General features: G+C 40.9%; 1 protein-coding gene across 6 annotated transcripts; it reads left to right on the top strand.

Annotated features, from left to right (window-relative positions):
* Positions 1–27,616, top strand: LOC147247624 (cytosolic phospholipase A2 beta-like). Of its 6 annotated transcripts, none has more exons than XM_086180613.1 (27): positions 1–245; positions 3,392–3,481; positions 4,476–4,529; positions 5,786–5,858; positions 6,290–6,426; positions 8,181–8,312; positions 9,409–9,443; positions 9,541–9,580; positions 11,356–11,428; positions 11,526–11,662; positions 11,880–12,011; positions 12,193–12,233; positions 12,328–12,370; positions 13,164–13,218; positions 13,812–13,936; positions 14,151–14,249; positions 14,765–14,799; positions 15,216–15,354; positions 16,596–16,732; positions 17,644–17,866; positions 17,998–18,115; positions 18,887–19,024; positions 19,119–19,226; positions 20,321–20,500; positions 23,210–23,379; positions 23,469–23,655; positions 26,130–27,616. In XM_086180613.1, exons 2-27 carry the CDS (start codon positions 3,473–3,475, stop codon positions 26,342–26,344), a joined length of 2,835 nt encoding a protein of 944 aa, XP_086036739.1. In that variant the 5' UTR covers positions 1–245; positions 3,392–3,472; the 3' UTR covers positions 26,345–27,616. The 6 variants fall into 6 exon arrangements, with proteins under 6 accessions (XP_086036739.1, XP_086036741.1, XP_086036740.1 ...); XM_086180615.1 differs by having other exon boundaries at positions 6,290–6,408; XM_086180614.1 differs by having other exon boundaries at positions 3,449–3,481.

The following is a 27,616-nucleotide window of genomic DNA, read 5'->3' on the forward strand; positions in this document are numbered from 1 at the left end:
TGTTGAGGAGGGGTACGATCGAGCGTCTCTTCATATGGAGATTTTTTTTTTTTTTATCAGCACTTGAGCAGGAGCAAGTCTGCTGGCAAACGCATAGCGAGGCAAGAGCCAATGACAGATACGTCGTACGTCCCCTAAACACCTCAGCAAGGCTTAAAGAATACTTAAACGGTGAAGTTTAGTTTAGTAGGATCGAGAGAAAGCATCATTCTCTTCAGAGAGGTCTCATTCACCCTTCGTCACAGGTGAGAGTCATTCATTGTCAGGTAGAAAGTTTTCTTGGGTTGCATTTTCCTTTTCTGGTCATTTTCTGAATTTTCTATTTTATGTCAAATGGTTTGTAGGTATGTAGTTGCGTGGTGCGTCTCGCGTTTTTCTATGGACTTGTTATCCCTGGTTTATTATTTGCAACAAAATAATGTTGAAGAGAAAGTTGCAAGTGGTTGTTGCAGAGCTCATCTTATCAGATCTCCAGGTGCGGTTTTTGTTTTTTCGAATAATTTTGAGAAGTAGAATTTTGCTTGTTCGATCTAGTCCTGCTGTCAGCCATCGATCTGAAGAGAGCCTGAAGGTTTTTCCTTTCCTCAGGTGGACACGCACGACTGGTTGATGATCAAACTCAATCCATCAACACGTTCAGGTGGAAATTGACTGTCTGCTCGCATTTGACGAATCGGATATTTTCGTCATTTTCGAATCGCACTTGTTTTGCAAGATCAATGCAAGACAAATAAGAAACATGAGTAGAGAAGACCGAGTGTCTGAAATATTAAATCACAACAGTGGGCTGGATTGGGGTTAAAAACATGAGGATTTGAGACTTGCTTGATTAAAGACTCAACTTGCCTTGATTAAGACTTGAGTGAGATTAATCAAAAGGATGTCAATGATTTCCTTTCATTTATTAGCCACAATTAAAAATGTGACGAAGGGATTTGTTGTGTTTTTGTTTTTGTGGCTTCACAAACATTCCTTTCCTCCCACTCGAAATAAGCAGGTCTGTAACAATAGGCCACCAGAGGAGGTCACTGTAAACGCTTTGGGACGCCCTTGCTGCCAATATACTGTAATTACATTACATCCCACTGGTTTGGCTACATATTTCTTTTTGCTAGAAAAATCAAGTATATCCTCTGCTCTTAATTAAAGGCTGTTTTACTGATGCTACATCTTGCACAAGTCAAGTGCATAGTAATAATTCTCCACACAGAAAGATCCTGTGCCCAAGAGAAAGAAAGAAAAAACACACACACATACTTACATACACATATGTATGTATGTGTATGTATATATATATATATATATATATATATATATATATATATATATATATATATATATATATATATTAGATGATAGTTTTTCTGTTCTCGTTGAGTGGCAGGCAGAAGAGAGTTAGTGCGCATGTTGTTTACTGAGTCGGCTGTTCGGAGTGAGATGTAGCATGACTCAGATTTCAGAGATTATTGAAAATATACAAATATTTTTTAGAGAAAGCGCAGGAGAAAAAGTAAGAAAAAAGAGAAAATCGAACATTTTTACTCCCGATTGTCTTGCTAATGAAGTGCTATGCTGTAATCTGTTGGTGTTTGCATTATTCTATGATACATCGGTCATATTTATTTTTCATAGATATAGCCATAGACTGAAAATCGAAGGAATGAGTAGTAGACATGGGAAAAAAATCTGGGTAAATGTTGCTTGTGTTGTACGTCGCTTTGGACAAAAGCGTCTGCTAAATGAAATTGTAGAATTGTAAATGCAAGCTACAACTGTTGAAAAGAACACTTCCAAAGTATAAGGGGGTCAGAGAAATGTATTAGTGTATGATGTAATAAGTTGTCTCTGTAGCTGCTGATAATGTCCTGAAAAATTCCTGAAAACAATTCCAGGGAAAGAGTAGGAACCCTGTCAGTACTTGTCTTACTCTCTGGAGGTATTTGGCAGTGGTTGACTTCCTTGCTGTCTCCTTGTGGTTTCCATTGGCCTGTGGGGTCCAAAGGTACTTGTAGCTGCTCTGGATGTCACCTATATTTCCTTCTGGTAGGCTGAGCCCCTCAGATCTGATCATCTTGCCTCTCCTTGATACCATCCGGACACATTTTTCTAATCTGAATGACATCCCTATGTCGTTGCTGTAGATCCTGGTGGTGTTGATCAGTGAGTCAATCTCTCGCTCATTCGTGGTGTACAGTTTGATGTCATCCAGGTAGAGCTGGTGGCTGATTTTTTCCGCGCTTCGGAATCGGTGTCCATTACCACTGTTTGTGATGATCTGACTGAGGGGGTTCAGGCCTATGCAGAACAGTAGTGCTGACAGTGCATGTCCTTGGTATATGCCGCACTTGATGTTAACTTGGACTATTGGCTTTGAGTGGCCTCTAGGCTCGTCTTCTACATCCCCATCAAGATTCTGACAAAGGCTCTTAGTTTACTGTTGATATTGTACAGTTCCAGACATTCTGGTATCTGTGTGTGGCATTGAGTCGAAGGCTTTCTTGTGATCAATCCAGGCGGTGCACAGGTTGGTCTGTCTGTTTTTACAGTCTTGGGCGACTGCTCTGTCAAGCCGTAGCTGGTGCTTGGTTCCTTGGATATTAGTGCCAATTCCTTTCTGAGCCCCGTTCCTGTATTGACCCACATGCTTACTTATGTTAGCCACTATAATACCTGACAGGAGCTTCCATATTGTGGAGAGGCAGCTTATTGGTCGGTAGTTAGATGGGATGAGGCCCTTCTGGGGGACTTTAGTGATCAGGACTGTGCTGCCCTGGGTTAGACATTCTGGGTGCGTCCCATCCCTTTGCAGCTGGTTGCAGCTGTGCTGCAAATTGTTCATAGAGTGCATTTAGCTTCTTCAGCCAGTATGCGTGGATCATATCGGGCCTGGTGGTGTCCACCCCCTCATCTTTGACACTCCGTCTTGGAAGTATGCCATTGATTTGGTCATTGTGCATCAGCATTATATGTCTTTACCATATGCCCTTCCAGTGCTTTTCCATCTCAGCTCTTGGTGGGTTTGGTTGGTGTTCGTCCTCTACCAATACGCTTTATATCAATATATATGTTAAATGTAAGACTCAAATATTTTTTGATAAAAAGGCACTATCTACTCGGCCTTTGTATAACAATCTACAGTGACTTTTGGGTCTTTGCTCCTCACCTAACCTGTGTCATCCTCTGTGTCCTCAAGGGTGGTTGATTTACATTCACAAGCTTTTTGCTAGCTTTTTGAATATTATGCATATTGTGGGATGATAACTTGCATTTCTTGTGTTTCAATAGCATTTACTGTTACACTAATTTGGTACTATTTGCTAATTAAATACATTTGGTTATGGTTTCTACAGCATATGAAAATAAAAACTTTTTTTTTTTTTTTTACTGGCAGCTGCTGGTCCAAATAAAACCTGTGTGTCAGGACTAATGTGCAGATGCTGTCTTTCAGCTCCTGGTGAACGCAGCAATCCAGATGGAAACGGTAAGAAGAACTGGAATATATTCATACCACTGCAGTGAACAGTGGCTAGGTGTTCTGGTAAATGCATATTGTTTTGCTTTCGTGTAGACAACTCTTCATAGTACCCGGGGGCTGTTGATCATCCAGACTTGTCATAAGGGAGCAATTTAAAATTTTCAATTTTACTGGACTGAGAGAGACAATTTGTCATGTTGACATGCATTAGAACTAAAAACCAATTGAAAACCAAACCGGAGTCTCCATGTTCTCCCCGTGCCCGTGTGGGTTCTCTCTGGTACTCCGGCTTCCTCCCACCATCCAAAGACATGCAATTTGGGGACGAGGCTGATTGGATTCTCTAAATTGACCGTAGGTATGACTGTGAGTGTGAATGGTTGTTCGTCTCTGTATGTTGGCCCTGCGATGGACTGGTGACCTGTCCAGGGTGAACCCTGCCTCTCACCCGTAGATGCTGGGATAGGCTCCAGCCCCCACCCGCGACCCTTAATGTGAAGGAATAAGCAGAAGAAGACGACGATGGATGGAAAACCAAACCAAACCCCCCCCCCCCCAAAAAAAGAACTGAAAACCAAGACTGAAATATGATAATAATAACTAATAATGCTAAGATTAAACTTTACTCATATGGCACCTTTTAGACAAGAACTGAAGTCAAAAGTGCTTTACATCAAAGAGAAATGAGCATTGTTAAAAGAAGATATTGACAAGAATGACAAATGAGACCAGAATGCACATTATAGACAGAAAATCACAAAGAAACATTAGAAAGGGTGAAATTCATAAGATAGTGCATAAAAAGTAAGGTTCCCGTATGTTTTTCCTTTGAACTGACTCTGACCTGGTCCGATGGACAGCACCTGGAAGGCCAGGCCAGGAATTGGGGTTTATTTCTCCCCAGGAGAAATTAAACTATTTAGCAACATTGGTGTGTGTAACATTATTTTTTTCAGGATTGAATGAAAGTCTGAAATAACTGGCTCTGCCTCTGTTATAGTCCACAGGGCCATCCTATGATTGCGATCTACAGATTTGCCTTGAGTTGAAAACCGTGAGTGACAGTAACATCGCGTTTATCACCGTCAGCATCATGTTTGTGGTGCCTGATGTCAGTTAGTATGGTAAACAGTTCACAGCCAAAGGCTTAAATAGACATGGACACAAAAGTGTGTATTTCCGCCAAGGAAAGCTTAACAACATCAGATGATCATTATGATGGATGAGGCTCACTCAGCAGGAACAGCTACAGGACAAGGACCAGGCACCACGAGCAGCTTGCGAACGGCAGTTACTTCAATGTATGGGGCACAAGCATTGACATTCCCATCTCGCTAGCAAGTGTGTCAGCAGGGACAAATGCTGCCATTTGCTCTCCTCGCTGTTATTCAAACCCTGTGGGATCTTGGTCAAAGTCTCCACCCCCACCAGCATCTAATTCTGTCAAAACCAGATTGTTTCAGTGAATCTGCCTGACTAACAGTTTGTGGAAATAAGAAGCTTTATTGAATTAATCTTGGTTTGAATAAACAGGTTCACCTTGACTCTTCTTCAGTCCATTTGTGAGTTGTGGGCTTAAATTATATGTCCTTTCATCTTATACTCCGTGGGTCACTAATTCATCATTGCCTGTAGTAAAATTTATGTGTCATCACTTTTAACAAATTTACTAAAAAATGTCTTCATTTCATGCACTCTAAACCCAACTAACACTGACCAAATCCATGGTAATTAATTGTTGCAAAGACTGAAAAATTTGGAAACCTTGTCTATTATTTTGGTGAAAAAATACAACTGAAGCTGACTGTCATTAACACTAAGGGCGTGTTTCCACTGGCTCACTTTGGCTCGGGTTGGGTGGGGTCGGGTCGGTTGGGCCCTGTTTCCACTGGCCCCAACACAGTACTAACCATTACCGTTTTGGTCCCTGCTCCGCCGGGGTTCCAAGTAAGCCGAGCGGGAACTAAAATGTGACGTAAACACACAGCGGGCCGCTTGAAGCCTTGCCTGTCTGTCTTCCCTCACTTTTAGTTTAAGCAAAAACCACAGACCGAGCAACAGGCATAACGCTGCCTCCGTGTCGTCCAATGTTGTTGTGTTGCACACAAATTATGCCCGGGAACTCTCAGCCGTTGACTCCACCCACGCTGATGTGGTACCCAGTGCTAGTGGAAATGAACCTGCACTGAGCCTTTCAACCTGAGCTGTAGTGAGCTAGCGGATATTTGCCCTAAGCATCTTACCACCTTACTTGTTTTGTGTTGTGAAATGATTCCTTGACTCACAATATCTTGTTTTATGTGACAACAGAGGGTACCTGTCTCATCTTGGACTCTGAATGTCACCATACTGAGGGCAGAAAACATCCTCTCACCAGATTATTGTATGTAAAGTTGTTATTTTCATCTTAATTGATATAGCAAATATTTTTTCCTGCGATATTCTTGCTTTTAATGTTGTTAATAATAATACTTTAACTTCAGAGTTTCATTCAGAATATCTCTCATTTGAAGTTGATGTCTGAAACGATCTCCTTGTTCGGTATTAAAAAGTCAGCATCGACCCAGACGCACGAGAGGCCAGGGGGACCTACATGTAATGCTAAATTATCTCAGCAATGAAATATCACAACAGCTATTGGCTTGAACTGAATGGAATTGTTTAGCACTGTCTTTAGGTTGGCATTTTTGGTTCAGAGCTAATTAAATGCTATACTTAATGATGACTTAAGTTTCTGAAAATCAGGGGAGCTCGCCAGCTTTGTTTTATAAATCCTGTCTTAATTTTTTTTTTTTTTCCATTTGTGATCTGCAGGGACTGAAGCTGATTGCTATGTCACTGTGTGTCTGCCGTCCACATCTGGAAGAATTTTCAGGACAAATGTTGTCGCAAACAACAAAAACCCGGAGTGGAACCAATTGTTTACTTTCAAGGTCAATGGCAAACTTAAGGTGACCACTTTATTCTTAAATCGCTCAGTAACGTATTACTTCATGGCAAGGACATCAAAGGTACAGGGGAATGTGTTGTGGAATTGACACTACAGGGTAATACATCACCAGGAAATGACCTTTTATATCACACATTTGAAATGTTGTATTTAACTATGCATTTTTCATATGATCATAATCGACGAAATCTGGTCATTGAAAGACGCCAGGCTAAAACTTTTCAAAGATGTAGCTACTGTAGCAACTTCAGATGTGCTGTGCTAAAGGCCCCATGTTGCGCTGGGTGCCTCATGTTATGTACAAATGCACAAACAAAATGCGGCACATTTATACGCATATGCTTGGATGCTACTTTGTTTCCTTTCAGGTTTCTGCTACTTTTTTTGAACATACATCTGTTTTTGAAATTGTTTGTGAATTGATTGCTTATAAGCAGTCAATTTACATACTACTACTATTACTCATTATTTATATATATATAATAATTTACATTTGTATTTTTTGATTTATTTATGTATTCTTTTGGGGTTGATGTTACTTTTGGTGAAAGACACAAAAGTCTGTTAGCTAGGTTTTTTTTTAGATTACCTTTTACAGGAAAACACATTTTGTTGATAAATTTGATTAACTATATCCTTTTTGACTGAAGTTTACCTGTTTGATATTCCTTCAATATTCACCTGTTTGCCATTAGTTTGGTGACAGAAACAAACCAGGTATTCTGAAGAGAACAGGTTCCCAATGGATTGAGGGGGGGGGGAACCTTAGCATTTTCCAGAAAGAAAATCTCACCACCTGAGAAAACTATATCTCTTAAAATGTCCATGTCCTCAGAGTTGCTGAAAGGGTAATTTGGAAATTAATTGGAGATTATGCTGAGTTCCAACCTGAAAACAATGCAATATAGGGTGATGCATAGAGCTCTGAAGTCAGTCTTCTCCACTGGTTCATCTCCTGTTCCACTCGCCTTTCTCTCACCAGCAGCTCTGTCCCTCCATTGCGGGGCAGTGGGCCCCTCCCGCATCACTTTTTTTTGTCACCTGACTGCAGCTGGATCTCTTTCCTCTCTGTGTCATCCTCTCTGACGGAGAACTGTTTCTGCCAAAGATTATGTCTTGTGTCAGGTTTTTATACAAGCTAATGGACGTTAGCATTAGAGCTACATCACGTTACAAGGTTGGCAAATGTTGGTGCTATTTCTTACCTTGTTTGACTTTGACTTTGGGCCTACTAGTGACTGCTTCACCGTCATCACCTTTTTAAAATTATTTTTCAGAAAGTCTCTTAATCCTCTTTTTTCTTCTTCCCTTCTTCACAACATCAAATTTTGATCAGTGGCCTGGTCCAAACCATTTTGTGTTGGGGGTAGGGGGATTCTTAACCTCTAGTTCAAGGACAATTAGGAAGAAAACAAATAAAAAGCTTTCACGAAAGTCAAATATTACTTACTGTTCCACAAATAGTCTTATTTTTAAAAAAATATTTCACAACCTAATGAGGGCCCAGTTCTCACCCCCCTGGGCCTGGGAAAAAATACCCGTTTGCGCCCCCCCCCCCCCCCCCATTGGCAGGCATGAATGACTGATATCACGTTGTGTCTATTTTGAAATATTTTTTGGTGAAAGAACCTATCTGCAGTTTACATCCGGTCAGTTTCATTGATGGTGTTATTCATCATACATTGTAAGGACATAAATAGCAAACTGTTCCTGGTAAAGCAGCAACCCACTATAAACATTGTTCTATATTTCCAGAAAACTCTCCAGATACATCTGTATGATGAGGACCCCCTGAAGTACGACAACCTGATTTATACACTAATGTTTGATATCAGCACTCTGACTGTCGGAAAAAAGGAAATCAAGGAATTCGTCATAGACCCTCAGGTAAAATTAGCTGGGGACTGCTAATCAGTCATTGTGCTGCACCTCCACATTTGCATGGTATGTTTATAGTACAGTATAATAAAGTATATGTGGTCCGGTAGACGGGCTGCACGGTGGTGCAGAAGGTTCCAGGTTCGAGTCCCAGCTTGGGCGTCGGATCTTTCTGTGTGGAGTTTGCATGTTCTCCCCGTGCCTGCGTGGGTTCTCTCCTGGTACTCTGGCTTCCTCCCACCGTCCAAAGACATGCAATTTGGGGACTAGGCTGATTGGATTCTCTAAATTGACAGTAGGTGTGACTGTGAGTGTGAATGGTTGTTCGTCTCTGTATGTTGGCCCTGCGATGGACTGGCGACCTGTCCAGGGTGAACCCTGCCTCTCGCCTGTAGATGCTGGGATAGGCTCCAGCCCCCCGCGACCCTTACTAGTAAGGAATAAGCGGAAGACGACGATGGGTCTGGTAGACGGCATTAAAGCAACTTGAATTATAAATACTGCATTGCGATTGTATGCCTCCACAATGTGTCTGTCACAGTGATCTTGACTTGTAAGCATTTTTGTCAGGTCGTCTTTGAGTCCCTGTGGATATTTTTACTCTATTTGGGGAAATGTCCTCAAGACATTCCTAACATATAGATTCATGTGAGGTGACAGTGGCCTTTAGACCACCAAAATCTTTTCAGTTCATTCTCAAGACCCAGGGGAAGCATGAGCTACACCTAGCTGAGATACAGCTTTTTCAAGAATGGCATCAATTTCACACATGACCGTGCCCTCTTACTACCAACATTTTTACAGTTGATCCTTGAGACTCAGTAGACTGTGGCAAATTTGGAAAAAAAAAAAATCCTTTATGGTGTTACTGAGAATTCATGTTAACAAATAAATGAGACTGACAAGCTGAAAGCATAGTGCTTCAGGTGCAGAGGCTCAAACACCTGACTGTACTTGGTGGGCTTATCTGAAATGAGTGTCTTGTATCTGCGAATTGATCATGAAAGGGAATTATGGAGCTAGAAAGCATTTACTTGCTGCTGTGCATCAATATTTCATTGACATGCTCACATGTATTTTCCTGCCTTCATTTCTTTTTTCAAAGGGTAAACTCCAGATTGCTTTTGAGCTGCATGAAAGGTAACAGGTTTCTTTGCTTTTATTTAATGTAGTATTCCAACTTAAAATGTATATGCCTCTAAAAAGTCGAATGTCTCTATTTCATTTGTGTGTTTAGTGTGCAGAAAATCCGTCACCTCAAAGATGCCAAGTTATCGGTAAAGTGTACACATACATAAACACGCGCACAGACACATTGTTCCAGTTGTGAGTAGATGAGGATGTTTTCTTTTCCAGTGCATCACTAATATAGTCGCTGGCATGGAAAAAAATTAACAGTTTTGCCAAAACAGCAGCGAGTGTAGTATCTTGAGCTTCCGTAGCCTTTCGTAAAAATAGCACAGATGACAGTGACGGTATTTTTGTTGTATGAGAATGTCTGTGATGAGGTTTTAGGAAGGGAGTGCCATTTAATTGAGATCCTGAATTGATGTTGCAACATGCTCTTACCGTGCATATACACACCTGTGCCCTTGGGCTTTTCCCCTATACAGTCATTTATATAGTTTGTGTTTCATCTGTTCAGTTCTGCTGAAGTGCTTCAACTCACATGTATGTAATGCATAGAATGCACAAAGCAGGTTCTGTTAGACTTTGTGGTTGGCCATTTGCCAGCTCCTGCCTCACCTTTCTCATTCTCAACCAATCACAAGCATAGTTAACTCTTAGATCTGACTGCTTCTCTGTTGCTCACTGCTTGCTGCGTGTGTTCATGCTGTTCTGCTGTTGCAGCTGCTGCCCAACGAACACGATTGCTACTCACCCTAGTTTCACATCATCCATCCATCTTCATCTTCCGCTTATTCCTACACATTAAGGGTCGCGGGGGGGCTGGAGCCTATCCCAGCATCAACGGGCGAGAGGCGGGGTTCACCCTGGACAGATCGCCAGTCCATCGCAGGGCCAACATAGAGAGACTAACAACCATTCACACTCACATTCATACCTACGGTCAATTTAGAGTATCAATCAGCCTAGTCCCCAATTGCATGTTTTTGGACTGTGGGAGGAAGCCGGAGTACCCGGAGAGAACCCACGCAGACACGGGGAGAACATGCAAACTCCACACAGAAAGATCCCGTGCCCGAGCCGGGACTTGAACCCGGAACCTTCTTGCTGTGAGGCCACAGTGCTAACCACTGCACCACCGTGCTGCCCCAGTTTCACATCAGCGCTTTGTAAATAAGTACATCCAGTAAAGTTATTTTTCTAAATTCTTTACCTTAATCCATCCATCCATCCATTTTCTTCCGCTTGTTCCTATTAAGAGTTGCGCGGGGGGGGGGGGGGGGGGGCTGGAGCCTATCCCAGCGGCTACGGACAAGAGGCAGGGTTCACCCTGGACAGGTCACCAGTCCATCTCAGGACCAACACATAGAGACAGACAACCATTCACACTCACAGTCACACCTACAGTCAATTTAGAGAATCAATCAGTCTCGTCCTCTCTTGATGTCTTTGGACTGTGGGAGGAAGCCGGAGCGCCCAGAGAGAACCCACACAGGAACAGGGAGAACATGGAGACTCCACACAGAAAGATCCTGTCCCCTAGCCAGGGCTCGAACCTGGAACCTTCTTGCTGTGAGGCCACAGTGCTAACCACTGCACTACCGTGCTGCCGCTTTACCTTAATGGATATTTTATAATTTGCATTTAATTTCAAATTAATTTGATTTGTAAATTAGCTGATAGCTGCCAAATTGGCACTTTTTGAAGAAAGACAGGGCTGCACACATAGTAAACACACGTTGGCATTTGATGGTAAAACATTTAATTAAAGGAACATGCTAACTTTTCTGGACATATTCTTATTGTTGTCAATATTTCTATATGGGGAATATTACTTCAAAACATTGTGAGCCAAAATAGTGGACCATGTATTGTGTGTGGCCTTTGTCATTTGTATTTGCTTCTTCTTTGACTCATCCAACAGAAGGAAGCCGTGTCTTACCAGATGTTGAATGTCACCGTTGTAGGAGCCAAAATCTCTCACTCCAGAGACTCATGTAAGTACCTCTTTTATTTAATTTAAGTGAAATGTTTGTGTTTTGCAGATTTTGGAGGGACATCTGATCACGAAACCATTTTCTGTCCCTGTGTTAGTCTCAGAATCCGACTTCTATGTCATTCTCTCTCTTCCTACGGCGACGGCAAGAATGTACCGCACATCAACTGTGTCCAATGATAATAGTCCACAGTGGAATGAAACTTTCAAATTCAGGGTCCCTGTGCATGTGAAAGTAAGTCCACCGAATTCTAACTGCTTTGATGAAAAGTCTGACTGCCACCAGCTGTAAGGAGGCATACTGGCACCTATCGTGGTGCACATGGACTCCTCCCTGTTCATACGTACCAGGATAAAAAGTCCAATTAAATGATTTAATCAAACGGTAACCATAGCTTGACTTCATAATGCATGTAAAGGTTCTGAATGAGAACATCTTGCTTTCTTTTTAGAATATTCTAGAGGTCAAGATGTATGATGAGGACCCCCTGGCACCTGATGACCTGATTTCAACTATTCTGTTTGACCTCAGCAACCTCACAGTAGGGAAGAAAGAGTCCAAGATCTTCACTTTGAACTCTAAGGTAAAAATCAACTTCGTTTTGTCACATTTTGTAACAGGAATGAGCGATGACCACTTTAAATTGGTAAGAAAGCTTGTTTCCAAGAGTGTTTTCTGGGTTATTTCTGTAGTGTAAGCAAGCACTGTTGATGTACTGTACATGTAAATTACATTTTAATCCTTTTGTTTTTAATATTTCGAAGAAAAAGGATGAACTCACAATAGAGTTTGAGCTGCTCCAAAGGTAATATACTGTCCTGTTTTCACTTTGGATCATTACAATATTGACAGTTGCTCTTTAAAATTGCCATGTCTTGATTTTGTCTTCTTTTCTGTAGTGAAGATCCCCCCTCTGACTATCTAACAAATGGTATTCTCTTGGTAAGTTTGTTGTGACATCAGGTTTGCAGTAGAAATGCACTCAAAAGAGCCAGTGGGACGGAAGGTCTGATAGTACTGGCAGCCCAAATTTGAGGACATGAGACTCGCGTCAAACAAAAGACTTGAATTTATTTGTACTGTATTCCTCATGGGGACCGTCTATAGCTTAATATGGTGCTATGCTTCTTTGACATAAAACATTTTAGTTTTCTAGTTTTCCAGTTTTAACTGGTTTAAGATGTTGGTCCTTCAAATTAAGAGAAAAATAATTCATCTTGTGCAGCTTTGAATATTATGTCATTGTAATACTTTATGGTCATCAGCCCAGACTTTTGGACATTGGCCCAATCTCTAACTGACGTACGTCTTTGACCCTCAGTACCATTTTTGGGTGTCACCTCAATTACGTGGTCTTCAAGTTAAAGTCACTTTGCCATTTATTTAGTCGTTAAAGTCCACATCTACTTAATGTAGGATTCAAATCAGAGTCACAGAGAGGAAGTCCAGTATTAGTGTATTGTGGGATCCCTGTCTAGCAACATCTCTGTCAAGAAAAGATCATTAAGATGTTGGAAACGACACAAGGAATCAAGAGGAAACCATGCATGTAAGGCCACACAGTAAATGTCACTCTAAATACTAAGCAGTCAAGGAAAGGAAAGCTGCCATACAAGCCAAAGAGGGTCTGTTACTTGTGTCAACCATAATAATTTATTGTGAATGTCGTTTTAGTTTCTGATAACGATTCTGGATAATTGTTATTAATATTGCTATCTCCCCCCCCCCCCCCCAGGCCGCCCCATTCTCAGCTATGGATGTCAACATTGAAAAGCTACTAAGCAACTCAAGTATGTCATTTTTTGTTGTCTCCATTCAGTAAATGGGGTGAAATGTATTTTAACTCCTGTTGTCAGCTCCACTGTCTTTCCCCAAACAATATAAGAGTTATCCGAGAAACATAGCCTAGGTAGAATAGATTAGCTACAGGATCAAACTGTCACGGGGGTAAGTGGGGAAACAGGACCCAAACGCAGACGGCAGGCAATGGAGTGAAAAAAACGAGTGAAAAAAACAAGACTGAAAACAAAACTTAGAAGAAACATTGACGAGCTGGGAATGTGACGTGGTAGCCTGGCAAGGAGGGAAACATGGAGCATCAAGGATAAAGACAAAACCAGTGACTAACTCAAGTACCAACAATGATCCGACAAAGGACATTGGGAAACCCAGAGGTTGAATACACAGGGGGAACGAGACACAGGTACTGCAATAATCATTAGTGAGACACAAAGTAACCACAGCAGGGAACACAGGAAGACGGGACACTAACTACAAAATAAAACAGGAACATGAGACAAGGATCATGACACAAAACTAGAGGGCACTTGCCAATATAATAGTATTCAAAGATTTTGATACGACATTCTTCTCTCTGATGAAGGTCTCTTTGGGAAGGTGCTGAAACTAAGGGGAGCCTTTCAGGAGAACCATATTCTGCATGCAAAGGAAGACTCCAGACTGCGTTTCCATATCAACAGAGACCTAGAAACAGAGATGGGGGTGGCAGTGAGTGTTAACTGCTGCGGATTAGATTATATGTTTGACAGACCATTCAGCTACGGATAATAATAATAACAAACTAATAAATAGGTGCTCTACTGTTTTGCTATTATTATGTATAGTGTGGGATCCTCTCCCTTCATATTGAACGAGGCAAAGAAAAAAGGAAGGAAGGATTGTACTTTTCTCATGGTTTGATCTACTGTCATTTTTATGACAGACCTCTGATAATGACACCTCTTCTCCAATGACGAATTCTGCAAAGCTGCAGGCACTACCACCCAAACATGCAGGCAAAGTCTCCCTTGTTATTGACCAGGTAAGAACTCAGTTTTTGTGAATATAGACTCTCTCTCTGTTTGTTTTCAGTTTAACATAGGAACAAGAGTCAGGACCAGTGGGGCATCAATGTAGGAATATAAGTAGTAGGGACTGATACATGACCTGTTAAGGGTAACGGGGTGGGGGGCTGGAGCCTATCCCAGCAGCCTTTGGGTGAGAGGCGGGGTTCACCCTGGACAGGTCACCAGTCCATAGCAGGGCCAACATACAGAGACGAACAACCATTCACACTCACAGTCACACCTACGGTCAATTTAGAGTATCAATCAGCCTCGTCCCCTCTTGATGTCTTTGGACTGTGGGAGAAAGCTGGAGTACCAGAGAGAACCCACACAGGAACAGGAGAACATGGAGACTCCACACAGAAAGACCCTGGACTCGAACCAGGGCTCAAACTCAGAAATTTCTTGTTGCGAGGTGACAGTGCTAACAACTGCACCACTGTGCCGCCCAGGTCATTTTCAGTCGATAAATGATTGTTTTCCGTTCCAGGACACGGTGGATTTAGATGTAGAGATACATGAAGGGTAAGATTCTTTTTACTTGCCTCCTCTATACAGTTTATACGATTCCAAATATTACTCTATAGAAGGCATGCCTGGAAGTTACTTTCCCTCCAATAGCCAGTCCACATTACAGAATATTTTGATTGAGTTGGAAAACAAACGAGACTAAATCCAACAATCAGCGCAGTTTTTACACGACAGTTACTCTGCAACTGGGTGTTAACACTGTGGAAGTAAGTCATATACAAAGCAAAGAATGTTACCTTACAAGGTTTCTGCACAGATGGCTCATGCTAAAAACATGTGTACTATTGCCACCTGACTAAAATGAACAAGGATGCTGCTGTTTGTGCTCAGTGATTCAATAAACCAGGAAATTCCAACCAAAAGACGTTTTTAACCTAAATTGCACTTGCTTTTCCAATTAAAAACTGCAGTGATGAGGAACTTCTTGCAGTTCGCCTGGACTTTGACATTCCACAAGAGGAGAAAGCATATCTGGAGAAGAGGAAACCTATAGTTGGACAGACTTTGCAAAAACTTTTGGGCCTAAAATCTCCACTAACACCTGAACAGGTACAGAGCAACTATGTCATGCTGAGCTCAGTTATATGAAGTATATTTATGAGTGTTAAGGTGTAACGTTATGCTAATATGCTGAAATGTGCTTGATGGCATAACCATGTAATAGATCCCTGAATATATTCGGTAGGGCGGACCACCCTTGAAATTCTGGGCACCTTTTTTTTTTCTTTTCAAAATTTAAATATGAGTCATTACTGTGCCAAATTTACTCCCGATAGTTTCAAGAGGTTAAAAGGATATTTGTTTTCAGTGAACATAATGCAGAACAGCCTAAGTGTGTGTGATTTGGTTAAAGATTGCACTGTTAAGGAAGAAAATGGGTTAAGGAAATTGTCAATTTTCCGAGAGTCGGAAACTAGTCAATTTATCCGGACGGACTAATTTTCTTGATTACTGAGTGTAATCACTGCTGGGGTTGAGGAGTTACAAGAGTATGATATAAAATTAATATTACACTTTTTAGGGATAAAATAACATGTTTCTAATGAAATTTTGACATTATTATTACAGTCACTACATCCAGTAATTAGTGACCGCCTGAAATTAACCCCTTATGTTCTCCGTTTTGGCTTTATATTGTCATTAAATTGCTGTTTGTTTGTTTTTTGTGGGTTTAAATCACTTCTGCTCATTCATTGTTGGTTACTGATTAATATGTTTTCACTAGCAGAAATTCTTTTGATCCATTAAATGTTACCATAGCATGTACATACAAATACAAAATATGCAAATATATAGAAAGTATATACAGTACATTGTAAAAGGAAAGATAATTCATACAAGTGATGTGAATATGGAAATAATGATTTAAAACCTGTTTGTTGACCTATTAAAGTCAGTTGTGTTTACCATCATCGTCTAGCATGATCATATCCTCTGCAGTTATTTTGAGGAAAGTAACACAAAAGTAGTGTAATCAGTAACTTAATACTCTCCACATCTCTACATCCAACACCCAGATGAATGCAGATAGGCGCCATGCTTTCACACAGTGTATGTAGTGACACGAGCCATTCCCCTGACTTCCATGCATGTTTCTCAGGCTTGTTATTATATAGGTAATGTATCTAGAGACAGACCATATGTTACTGGCGGATGGAAAGGAGGCTAAATGTCATCATGATGTTCCGTTTTTTTAGGCATTCCAATGTTTAACAAATGGTGCTGCCTCAGCAGTATCAGTTCTTCATATCAAGTGGGCTCTCCTTTACTCCTCTGTACTCTTCATCCAGGTGCCAACTGTAGCTGTGGTGGCTTCGGGGGGAGGGTCCAGAGCAATGACAGGCATGCTTGGAAGCATGAAGGCTCTGAAGGATATTGGGGTCACGGACTCTCTTAGTTACATCACTGGAGTTTCTGGATCCACATGGTAAATTGAACAGTTCAGCCGTCAATGTCCTGAGAACAACCTTTTCATCCAGCTGACTAAAGCTGAACTTCTGAAATACATGTAAACATGTTAGTTGGACTGAAATTGTACTAAAACAAGATTACTGCACAGGGAAGTCTAGAGCTGATCACAGGAGAAGGACTCACATGTATGGCGCACATGAAACATGACTTGCTGTCCTCACCCGCGACTTTATCTGCCTGTAATTTATCATCATAAACTGACTTGAGTGGGAAAATACCTTCTGAATTTGAATACACAAAATTGCTGTGACAAGATCCTGGGGCCAGTTGTTGTGCCACTCATCCTTTGCCATCATCTCATGTTGCAGCATTGATAGTACCTGGCCCATCGTTGCAACACAATTCTCAGGAGCTGAAAAGATCTCGGTTGTTGTTGTTCAGCCTGTATGCTCACCAGCTGTGTCACCATTGCAGGTAATCTAGATTCCCTGCAATGGTGTAACAGCTAACAGCTAACAGACCTTGCAGGACTAGCATATGTGGTGCAACTGGTTTTTCAGTTTTTTAGATTGCAGTGAGAAGTGTAGTGTAACAAGTCTTCAGTGTAGCAGATAAAGCACATAAGCCATTTTTATGGACTAAAAAAAAAAAAAGGATAAGTTCGGCGAGTAATAGACACCTCCTTATCCAGGAAATCACAACCTGTCAAAATAAAAGCATTTCTGTCACTTTATGTGAAAGGACCATAGTTAAGTGCCTAATAAAGGTGTGTTATCAAGATGATTCACATTGTAACAGTCCAACACCGGCCTGTGCAATAATCCTGCCTTTTAAGCAGCAAGACATTTCTCCCACACAAGAACTATGAGTTGTTTTTAGATCACTGTCACCCGTTTTAAACCTTTCTTTTGTTTACATTGTTAACAGGGCCATGTCACTTCTGTATCAAAACCCTAACTGGTCACAGCAGGACTTTGACCCAATCATGTCTGAGGCAAAGGAAAAAATGACTAAGAGTGTCCTTGGTGTCTTCTCCTCTGAGAACCTGCAATATTACAGAGAAGAAATGGCAAAGAAAAGGGATGATGGTTTCATTGTCTCACTTATTGATATGCTGGGCCTTGTGATTGAGCAAATTATCTTTGGCAAGGTGAGTAGCTCAGCACTTTAAACCCTTTTTTAAAGCTTTCACACTCATATTTTATTTATTATGACAACAGTGACCTTGTCTTCAAACAAAGTCGTTTTAAAATAATTGTTATTACGTGTTTGGAATTATAGAAAATGACCAGTACCTTGTCAGAGCAGCAGAGCACAGTGAATGAGGGCCAAAACCCTTTACCCATCTACACTGCTGTGAATATGAAGGAAGGAATACAGGGTTGTGAAAGTGAAGCTGGTAAATATCCCAGAAGATGTTTCTATCTACATTGTACAGGCCCCTCATGCCTACATGTGCTGTAGTCACCACCTCTAACACAACCTTAACTGTCACACACATCTTCTATACTGTATCACGCCTCTGTCTTCAAAATTTGAATAACAGGTGGTGTTGACTGATGATAATACAAAAGCAGATTCACTGTCATCCCTTCTTTGGTTACAGACCCCCAGGCTGTTTGGTAATAATTATGACAAAGGGCAATAAGCGTTAAGATGAAGATTAGTCCTTCTGCCCGAACATGCCATCGTTCCTCCCTACTTTTTAAACTGTATGAAGAAAAACATACCGCCTAATCCTTTGCTCCTCAACAACTGCTGGACAATAAGCCTTGATATGTATTCCACATACCTTTCAGGGTGTGTTTTCTCTCCTGCTCCCCTTTGTGAGATTTACAGGGGTTTCCAATTTATGATCCCTCCCCCTCTTGACGCTGATATCTCATCACTGATATTTTCATGACCTTGTTGATATTTGCCATAGCATGCAAGATTCCTGACTCTCTTCCACAACACTTTGTGAAACTGTAATTCACTAAGCACTGCAAGTTCCCAGTACTCCATTCCTTAGTACATTTATGTTGAAATCAGCCTGGTAGTTTTGGTTTCCCTGTTAGCAGGCTCATACAAAACTATCTTAAATAACCCACTGGTGCAGTTAACTTGAAACTGAATCTTGAAATTGCGAGTAAATGAGTGATTTTGTCTCATGATTAATTTGAACTTTCAGAGTGGTGTGAGTTTACACCCTACGAAGTAGGCATCCAAAAGTATGGGGCATACGTGCAAGCTGAGGACTTTGGGAGTCAGTTCTTCCTCGGGCATCTCATCAAGAAACTCCCAGAAGTCCGCATCTCTTATTTACTAGGTAAGAATGTGACCACTTATTCTGCTGCAATGCAAATAAGGACAATACCAATTTAAATGATAAAATATCTAATGTAATTTTCCAACCACATTAGGTATATGGAGCAGTATCTTTTCCATAAACCTGACGCAGATGTGGCAGCTTGTTACAGGGAACCTCCCCTCATGGACTCCCTGGCTAGGACCAGATGTCAGCAACATAGGTTGAACCGCTTTATTTTGCTCTGCAGCGCACTATAACATACAAATAGACTTGATAAAGGAACATGAACACCATCTTTAAATCATGAGAGGAGGGAATTTTGCAGAAAGTAGTCTTGACTATAATTACTGACACTCATATTTATCTTGAATTGACAAACCAGCCACAGAGATAATTTTGATATCAACCTAATTTCATACATGCTTTTCAATAAACACACCATGCTTATTCATAACACTACGTAAATGATATTAAATAAATGTGTTTAGGTGGGGCTGCACGGTGGTGCAGTGGTTAGCACTGTGACCTCACGGCAAGAAGGTTCCGGGTTCGAGTCCCAGCTCGGGCGCGGGATCCTTCTGTGTGGAGTTTACCTGTGTGGGTTGTCTCTGGTACTCCAGCTTCCTCCCACCGTCCAAAGACATGCAATGTGGGGACTAGGCTGATTGGACACTCTAAATTGGCCGTAGGTATGAATGTGAGTGTGAATGGTTGTTCGTCTCTGTATGTTGGCCCTGTGATGAACTAGCAACCTGTCCAGGGTGTACCCCGCCTCTCGCCCATAGATGCTGGGATAGGCTCCAGCCCCCCGCGACCCTTACTAGTAAGGAATAAGCGGAAGATGACGATGGATGGATGGACGATGGATGGTATTTAGGTGGATCGCTGTCAATCCCTGTTTCAATTTCCTCTCATTGACAGAATAAAACTTTCTAAATTCTTAGCATTTTAATACTATATATATGTGTGTGTGTGTGTGTGTGTGTGTGTGTGTGTGTGTGTGTGTGTGTGTGTGTGTGTGTGTGTGTGTGTTATTGGAATAGTCCTCTTGAATACACGCAAATACAATTCTGTAATAAGTACTTCTCAGGCAGCAGCAGATGTTTATAACTCAAATAAGCTACATCAGACTGGATGAAGCCATCTATTTTTGTGTAGGTTGCTATAAGATTGTTAACACTGAGAAAACAAAGAAGACTTGTTTCCAGTCTGTTCATATGAAATGCTTCATCATTAGGGCCTGAGCCTGAAGGTACTTCACTTAAGAACATGCATCCTAAATGACTTGTATGTATTGTTGTTTTCTTTTGACAGAGGTTGACACTGAGCCATCAACTCTGGACACATACCTTATAAATCCAATCTCAGGTGTCACCAGCATCTTGAGCAATTTCTTCAAGGGCCGTCCAGTGATAGCTAAGATCTACAACTTCATGCATGGGCTCTATCTACACTGGAACTACAACAAAAATAGCAACTTTAAAGCCTGGAAAGGTAGACACTCCGATGTGTGTGCTTTATGTGACTGCAGATTTATCGGTCGTTCCTTTTCCAACTGGTCAGGTCTTGTAGAGGGCTGTTCGTCTTAAACCTCTGCAGCTCCCCCCAAATGATGGCAGCTTGGTTGGTTCAAAACACATCGGTGAGGTGTTTAGACAGATGCTCAGTTAGTCACAAAATGGCACAAGATTACTCAGTACTACCGCCCCCTTCCAAAAAACAAAACACTTTTATTGCTTCCATTTTATGTGACAATACATGTATCTGTTACATTAACCCTAACTATGGACCCACTTGACACAAACCTATCAACCTTTGAGACCTTGTACCTCATCCACTTCAATCATTGTCTTTTGTATTGTCTGTCCTAGTTTTTTAGTTGCTGTATTATTCTCTCAAGTAACTTGATTATAAAAATCTGCAATGCAAATTCTCTGGCCTGGGCCTTCATCACAAACCACATGATTGCTCAGTGGTGATTGTGTTACATTTGGATGGCTGAAGGGAGTGTGCTCTGCTGAGATTGCACCATGGAGAAAGACAGAAGAGACAGTAAAGCTGAGAGATGCATTTTAGTGTCACACAAATAGAGGACTCATTTAAAAAAACTATGTGTGTGTGTGTGTGTGTGTGTGTGTGTGTATGTGTATTGTTACATTTCTCAGTATTATGATGGTAGTGTCACTGCTTTTGAACAGAATTTTTTTTTAGTATTAAAGCAAACCAAACGTGCTGTAATCTACATTTCCATACATACGTATATATTTTCATTATACTGTGTATGTGTGTATTTGTGTGTGTGTATATATATAAATGTGTGTGTATGTATGTATGCACGTGCGCGTGCACACACACACACACACACAGACGCACACACACACACACACACACACACACACACACAAACACTTTCCTATAAATCTGCATCCTATCATGGCATAATTCCAAAACCTCAACATCACCAGAAGAGGGAGCCAATGGAAAACAAATGAAAACAATCTCTTACAGTTTGATGATGAATGCAGAAAGTAAAAGAAAATATGAAACCAGTTCATAAAAAAAATCAATAAAGTAACATGTACCATGTGGAAAGACAAAGCAGACTTTTAAATTAGTGTAAAGGGGAACAGAAAAAGAAATTTGGTCAGTATAAATGATTTAAAATGTGCCAAGAAAAATCAAGATAATAAAGAGGATTAACCTTTTAGTGAAGGATCCTCCCATCCTGGCCGTAGAACTTAACATTGCTTTGAAAAAAACTGTTGTCAAGATGTAGGTGTTTATCTCAAATGAAGGTGTATTTTACCATTTTGACTATTTTTAAATTTGAAGAAATTGCAGAATCAGAAGTGGCCACAATAATTGCATCAGATAATTCCAAAGCGAAGCAGGACTATGGATTTGACTTGACACTAATTTTACTTTACTGAATTTTCATAAAGGCTGCATTATAAATTCCATATATTTTCTTCTTGTGAAGAAAATACTCTGTTGTGTCGAGTAATGAAGTTTTTTCATTTGCTCACAAAAAAACTAACAGACCTTACAGTACTAACATACCACATGTGGTGCAACTGGTTTTTCAGTTCATTAGATTACAGTGAGAAATGTACCGTATTTTCCGCACTATAAGGCGCATCAGATTATAAGGTGCACCTTCAATGAATGGCCCTTTTTAAAACTGTTTTCATATATAGGGCGCATCGCATTATAAGGCGCATAGAATAGATATTACTGTAGTTGCTGGGGTTGCGTTATGCATCCACTAGATGGAGCTGCGCTAAAAGGAATGTCAACAAAACAGTCAGATAAGTCAGTCGGTCAAACTTTATTAATAGAATACAAACCAACGCTCTGACAACTCCGTTCACTCCCAAAACAAGTTAGTGCATCCACAAAACCGTACGTACCGGTAGCTTCGTGACTGATAGCCTTGAGCTTGAACTCTGCGTCGTAAGCGTGTCTCTTGAAAGGTGCCATTTTGGGGTCTTTATACACACACAAGTGGTGTGGGACTGGAATTCCCCTTTACCGTTTCTACCGCTGTTACTTCGGCGATGCCCCCTGACTACGGTTGCCATAATTAACCAATATTGATCCATATGTAAGGATATGTAAGGATTATAAGGCGCACTGTCGGTTTTTGAGAGAATTAAAGGCTTTTAGGTGCGCCTTATAGTGCGGAAAATGTAGTCCTCGGGGTAGCAGATAAAGCATATACTGTAAGCCAGTTTTATGGACTAAAAAAAGGATATGTTCGGTGAGTAATAGTCACCTCCTTATTCAGGAAATCAGCGCTGTATAGACAGCTCTTTGCAGGCAGCTTGTTATTTCAGGTAAAGGAATAGCACTTAAATAGGTTTCACTTTGACCTAATATTAATTTAAGCAATGTGGGGTTTTTTTTCCCCCAAAAAGCAAACATCTTATCATTGTGGTCACCAAACTTTTTCCAACTCAAAACCGCCTATGATAGACTAGAACTAACCAATTCATAGAGGAACATTAAATAAGACACAACAATGTTTGTAATTCTCTCTAGCCAGCGCAGCAAAATCTGGTTGGGCCTGGCCTGCACACATCTACACCCTCTTTTGTGTCTGTCTCAAAGCCAAATTTTATTTTTAATGCCAAAATGTACCTTTTAGTTTTGTTTGTTTTGCATCTGATTTGTGTTATGATCCCCATGTGTTTTCCCCCCCAGGCACACACCCTGATGCCTTCCCAAACACGATGACACCCAGGGACTCAACTTTGTACCTTGTGGATTCTGGTCATCACATCAACATTGGCTGTGTGCCAATCCTGCGGCCAGAGAGAGACGTGGACCTGATCATATCCCTGAGTTATTCGTGGGATCCCAACGTCCTCAGTGTAAACAGGAGGAAGAGGAGGATGAGCTCATCTGATAGGAGAACAAACAGAATCACTATTAACATTACCCTGTGTTATCCTCTATGTAGGTCCTCGAGAAGACGGCTGCTTACTGTGAGGACCATGAGATCCCGTTCCCCAGGGTCGACTTTACAAGTCTGGCCAAGGAGCCTCAGAAGGAGTTCTACATATTTCAGGATAAAGAGAATCCCAAGGCCCCGATAGTGGTTCATCTCCCACTCCTCAATGATACATACAAACACTTCAAACAGCCCGGTAAGAGTTGAAGGAATTTGAGGATTTCACAGCAATAGTTTTTCATTTTAATTATAATTATTGTTCTGTCTTTTCATTGACATTGCACATGCATTAAGTTTTGGAATGTAGCTTCATGGAACATTGGTAGGGATCATTTACTCAACCTTTCCCCTGTTGTTATTTGAAGATGTTTGAAATAACAAATGACAGCAGTAATGGTATAAAGTCAGAATGAGTAGCAGAATCATTGCAGAGCTTTTTCAAAAAATCTCAGTCGTGAATTATTGAGCTGAAAACTTGCTATGTAAATCAAGTTTAAAAAAAAACAACAACAACTTCCCCGCTGCTTCAAACAAGCATTCTGTAATGCACCATGTTTGGGACATTTGAAAAGTACAGAGGAGTAGTTTCCCTTGAAACATGTCATAGTCTGCTCTTCCCCTAAACTGCTGCCCTGATGCTTTTTCCAATGCATTACACACATTTTTTGGGGGGGAAAAGGGCTCCAGTTTACTGACACTAGTTGTCTTCTAGGGAGAACGAGCAGTATTTGACTCCTCCATTGACTTCCGCGCTAAGGCCCATTTAAGCAGTAGAAATTAGGGTGCTCCTTGTGATGCTTCTGCACCAGCCTAGTGGGCTACGTTGAAGATGAGTTTGTTTCCTATGTCGCTCCATTTTTCCCTTGATGGTGTCATTGTTCTTGCGCCCAACATCGACCTCTGCAGTTGGGTCGCACCAGTTTATCCCCTGAAGGAACAGAACAACATCACAAAGTTCTGTACTGTGGTCGTCCTGGTCAGTCCATCTATCAGTGCCCAGCAAAAGGGCAGGCTCACCAGTATGTGAGGAGTTACTGGTGAGCCTCACTTCTTTTGTATCCTCCTCAGTTTTTGACCACCACTTGTTTGTTGCCAAACTTCTGTCATCTGTCAACAATCAGGTCATCATTGGGGGGTTGGTCAGCTGCCTTTGTCTTGCCCAGTTCCTGTTCAGCCTCTTGACAGTCATCTGCTTGGGACGGTGTCTCATCAAACTGAGTTGTATTAATAGCCGCTAACATTAATTGAACCATTCAGGTTCATTATCTGTCATCACCTTGTGTTGCCCTAACTGTGTTACCTGTGGCTGCATCACCACAATCCTCTCATCCATTGGTCAGCTCGGGTTATCCGTGGTCCTAACACTAAACATTTGTTTTGCATCAGAGAAGGGTATGAGTGGAAAATGGCTTTTAAAAACCCTGCTGGACATTACGAGTACTTGGTCATGCCCTTTGGTTCAACTAATGCCCCTGCAGTATTCTAGGCCCTGGTTAATGACGTTCTGCTTGACATGCTCAACCACTTTGTGTTATTTACCTTGATGATGTCCTGATCTGGTCTTAATATAAATGCTAGCATGTTCACTGTGTCTGGTCATTCCTGCAATGACTACTAGGGATTTCCCTGTGTGTTAAAGTGGAGAAAATTCCATTTCATCCCCCCTTCATTTCCTTCCTGGGGTATATTGTGGCTCAAGGGAAATTTTGGATCTTGCCAAGGTTTCTGGTGTCATGTGAAACCCATCCCCGGAAATCCTAAGCAGCTACAGTGCTTCCTAGGATTTGCCAATTTTTACCACATCTTTCTTCTGGGTTATAGCAACCTGGAAGCACCACTCACAGCTCTAACCTTGTCTAAGGTTCCATTCTCCTCGGCTCCTGCAGCCAATTAAGTGTTTGTATCCCTCAAGATATGTTTTACCTCTGCCCCTATCCTGTACGTCCCTGACCTAGAAAGACAGTTTATGGTCGAGGTAGACACCTCCATTGTAAGGGTAGGGGCTTTTCTGTCTAAAGGTTCAGCTTTCTATCAAAAAGTAAACCCCTATGCCGTATGTTCTTGGTGTCTTTCCCCTGCCAAGAAAAAATATGACATGGCGAACCATGAGTTGTTGGCAGGAAACCTAAACCTTGGAGAATGGCGACATGAGCTCGAGGGCACTAAGACTTGATTCGTTGTCTGAACAGGCCGTGAGAACCTTGAATATATTCACACAGCTGAAAGACTCAACTCCTGTCATTCCTGCTGGTCCCTCTTTTTCATTGGCTTCAACTTTACCCTATCATATCCATTAATGACCTTCACTTCCTGTCAAACCCCCAGTAAAGCCACTGCATTCTATTCCTTGTGCATAAGCTCTGTCATTCTTGCTTTTGTCTACTCAGAGGGAAGATGTCATTTTGCTCTGCTGTTTAATGGTGCCATACAATAAAAGTCATTACCAAGTCTTCATCTGTTGACATTGTGTTGCATTTTGGTTGCATCCTTTTCAGTAAAATGATCTTATTCTGAGACTAAAATAGCACTGTGCAACTTGTGCATTTAGTTATTGAACTATTTCAGTAATTAAATGCACAAGTTGAATATTTTCAAAGTACCATGGTTATTATTATACATTAGGAAAATAATGGTTTAAACAATCCAATAACATTAATCACGATTTTACAGGTGTGAAACGTGAGACTGAGGAAGAAGTCAAGGCTGGGATGGTGGATGTGAGCAGCAGGCAGTCTCCATACACCACAAGCAACATAACCTACTCACCAGACAACTTTGATAATCTTGTGCATCTCACATCGTACAATGTCCTCAACAACAAGGATAACATCTTTGACGCCTTGGGCCGGGCCCTGGTGAAGAAGGCATCCAAGATTAAGAAATAAAAGAAGCCGTTGGATAAAAAAAAACGGATAATCACAAAGCCTGTTTCTTTGTGCCACATTGAAAATCACAAAAAAAGGTAAATGGTAGATCTTGAGGCTGCATCATATGCGCATTTATGGGCACGTCACCAAACGTGTATGTGTGTATTACCATTTGGATGAAACCTTTTAATACACTAATGATGAGGCAAGTTAAATTCCTTCAGCTTGGTGAAAAATCTGGTATTTTTTCATGCTGCATTATATATTTTGCAGAAAGTTGCTGTGTCGTTTATTCCCAACATTGTGCAACCCACGCAAATATCTTGATGATCAGCTGTGAGTCCCTGCAGCGCAGCACATATTAATTCTGTGCTTTCGTGGTAGCCCAAACATATTGGTGGTTTATTGATTATGCTCTCATTTACCATTGTATATCTTTACTTTTACATGCATACATTGTGTTTTTATTCTTTAAAACATAGCTACCAGATTCTGCTGCAGGATGTAGGTGAAATCACCGTATTCACAATTCTTCTTTACTTTTTCCTGTAGCTATTTGCAGTATTTTTATAGGTGTTATTTGGGGATTCTGGGATATTCTTAGGGTAGTAGTAGCTCACTCTGATGATTGGTATAGGGTTTATGGTACTTTGAGCTTAAAGTTGTAATTTTTTTTAGAGTAAAGTTATAGTATTATGCATGTTACAGGGTTTCTTGTTGTTGTAGTTGTTATTACTTGGTTTGCTCAACAAAGTTTAATGTCCTGATGTGTTGATTCACACAAAAACTGTTGGTGTGACTCACGTCACAAAGAGATAAAGTGAGTAGCTGTCATAATACTCCTGTAGTTCTCTACTGAGGTTGTAGTCTACCTAGGTAGTATATAACGTTTAAATTTGGATGAATTGGAATTAATTGCCTTGAGCACATTGTATTTAGGTAATCGCCTTTGCTATTGATTGATATTGGGTATTTTTGACATAATATAAATATTAGTCAGATCATATATCTTATCATTCAAAAATAATTTTATTTTAGATGTTTTTGTTATTGTTAAATGATACTGCATATACTGTATGTAGTGAAACTCATGTCCAGGTATCAGTGGTTCTGGTGATGCTCGTGTTATCGCACATATAAAGTATTTACACTGTTTGCTTTATCCACAGCATGCAATAATAATAACTGCAATAGATTTATGTAATTTACGGTTGTTAGCTCTTCAAAGGGTGTGGTGTAATTTCTATCCTAAATATATCAATAAAATCATTGGAAAAAATGTCTGTAAAC

Source organism: Aulostomus chinensis, chromosome 16, assembly GCF_037954235.1.
Source record: "Aulostomus chinensis isolate RoL2024-O1b breed Wild chromosome 16, RoL_Achi_v1.0, whole genome shotgun sequence".
NCBI classification, from domain to species: domain Eukaryota; kingdom Metazoa; phylum Chordata; class Actinopteri; order Syngnathiformes; family Aulostomidae; genus Aulostomus; species Aulostomus chinensis.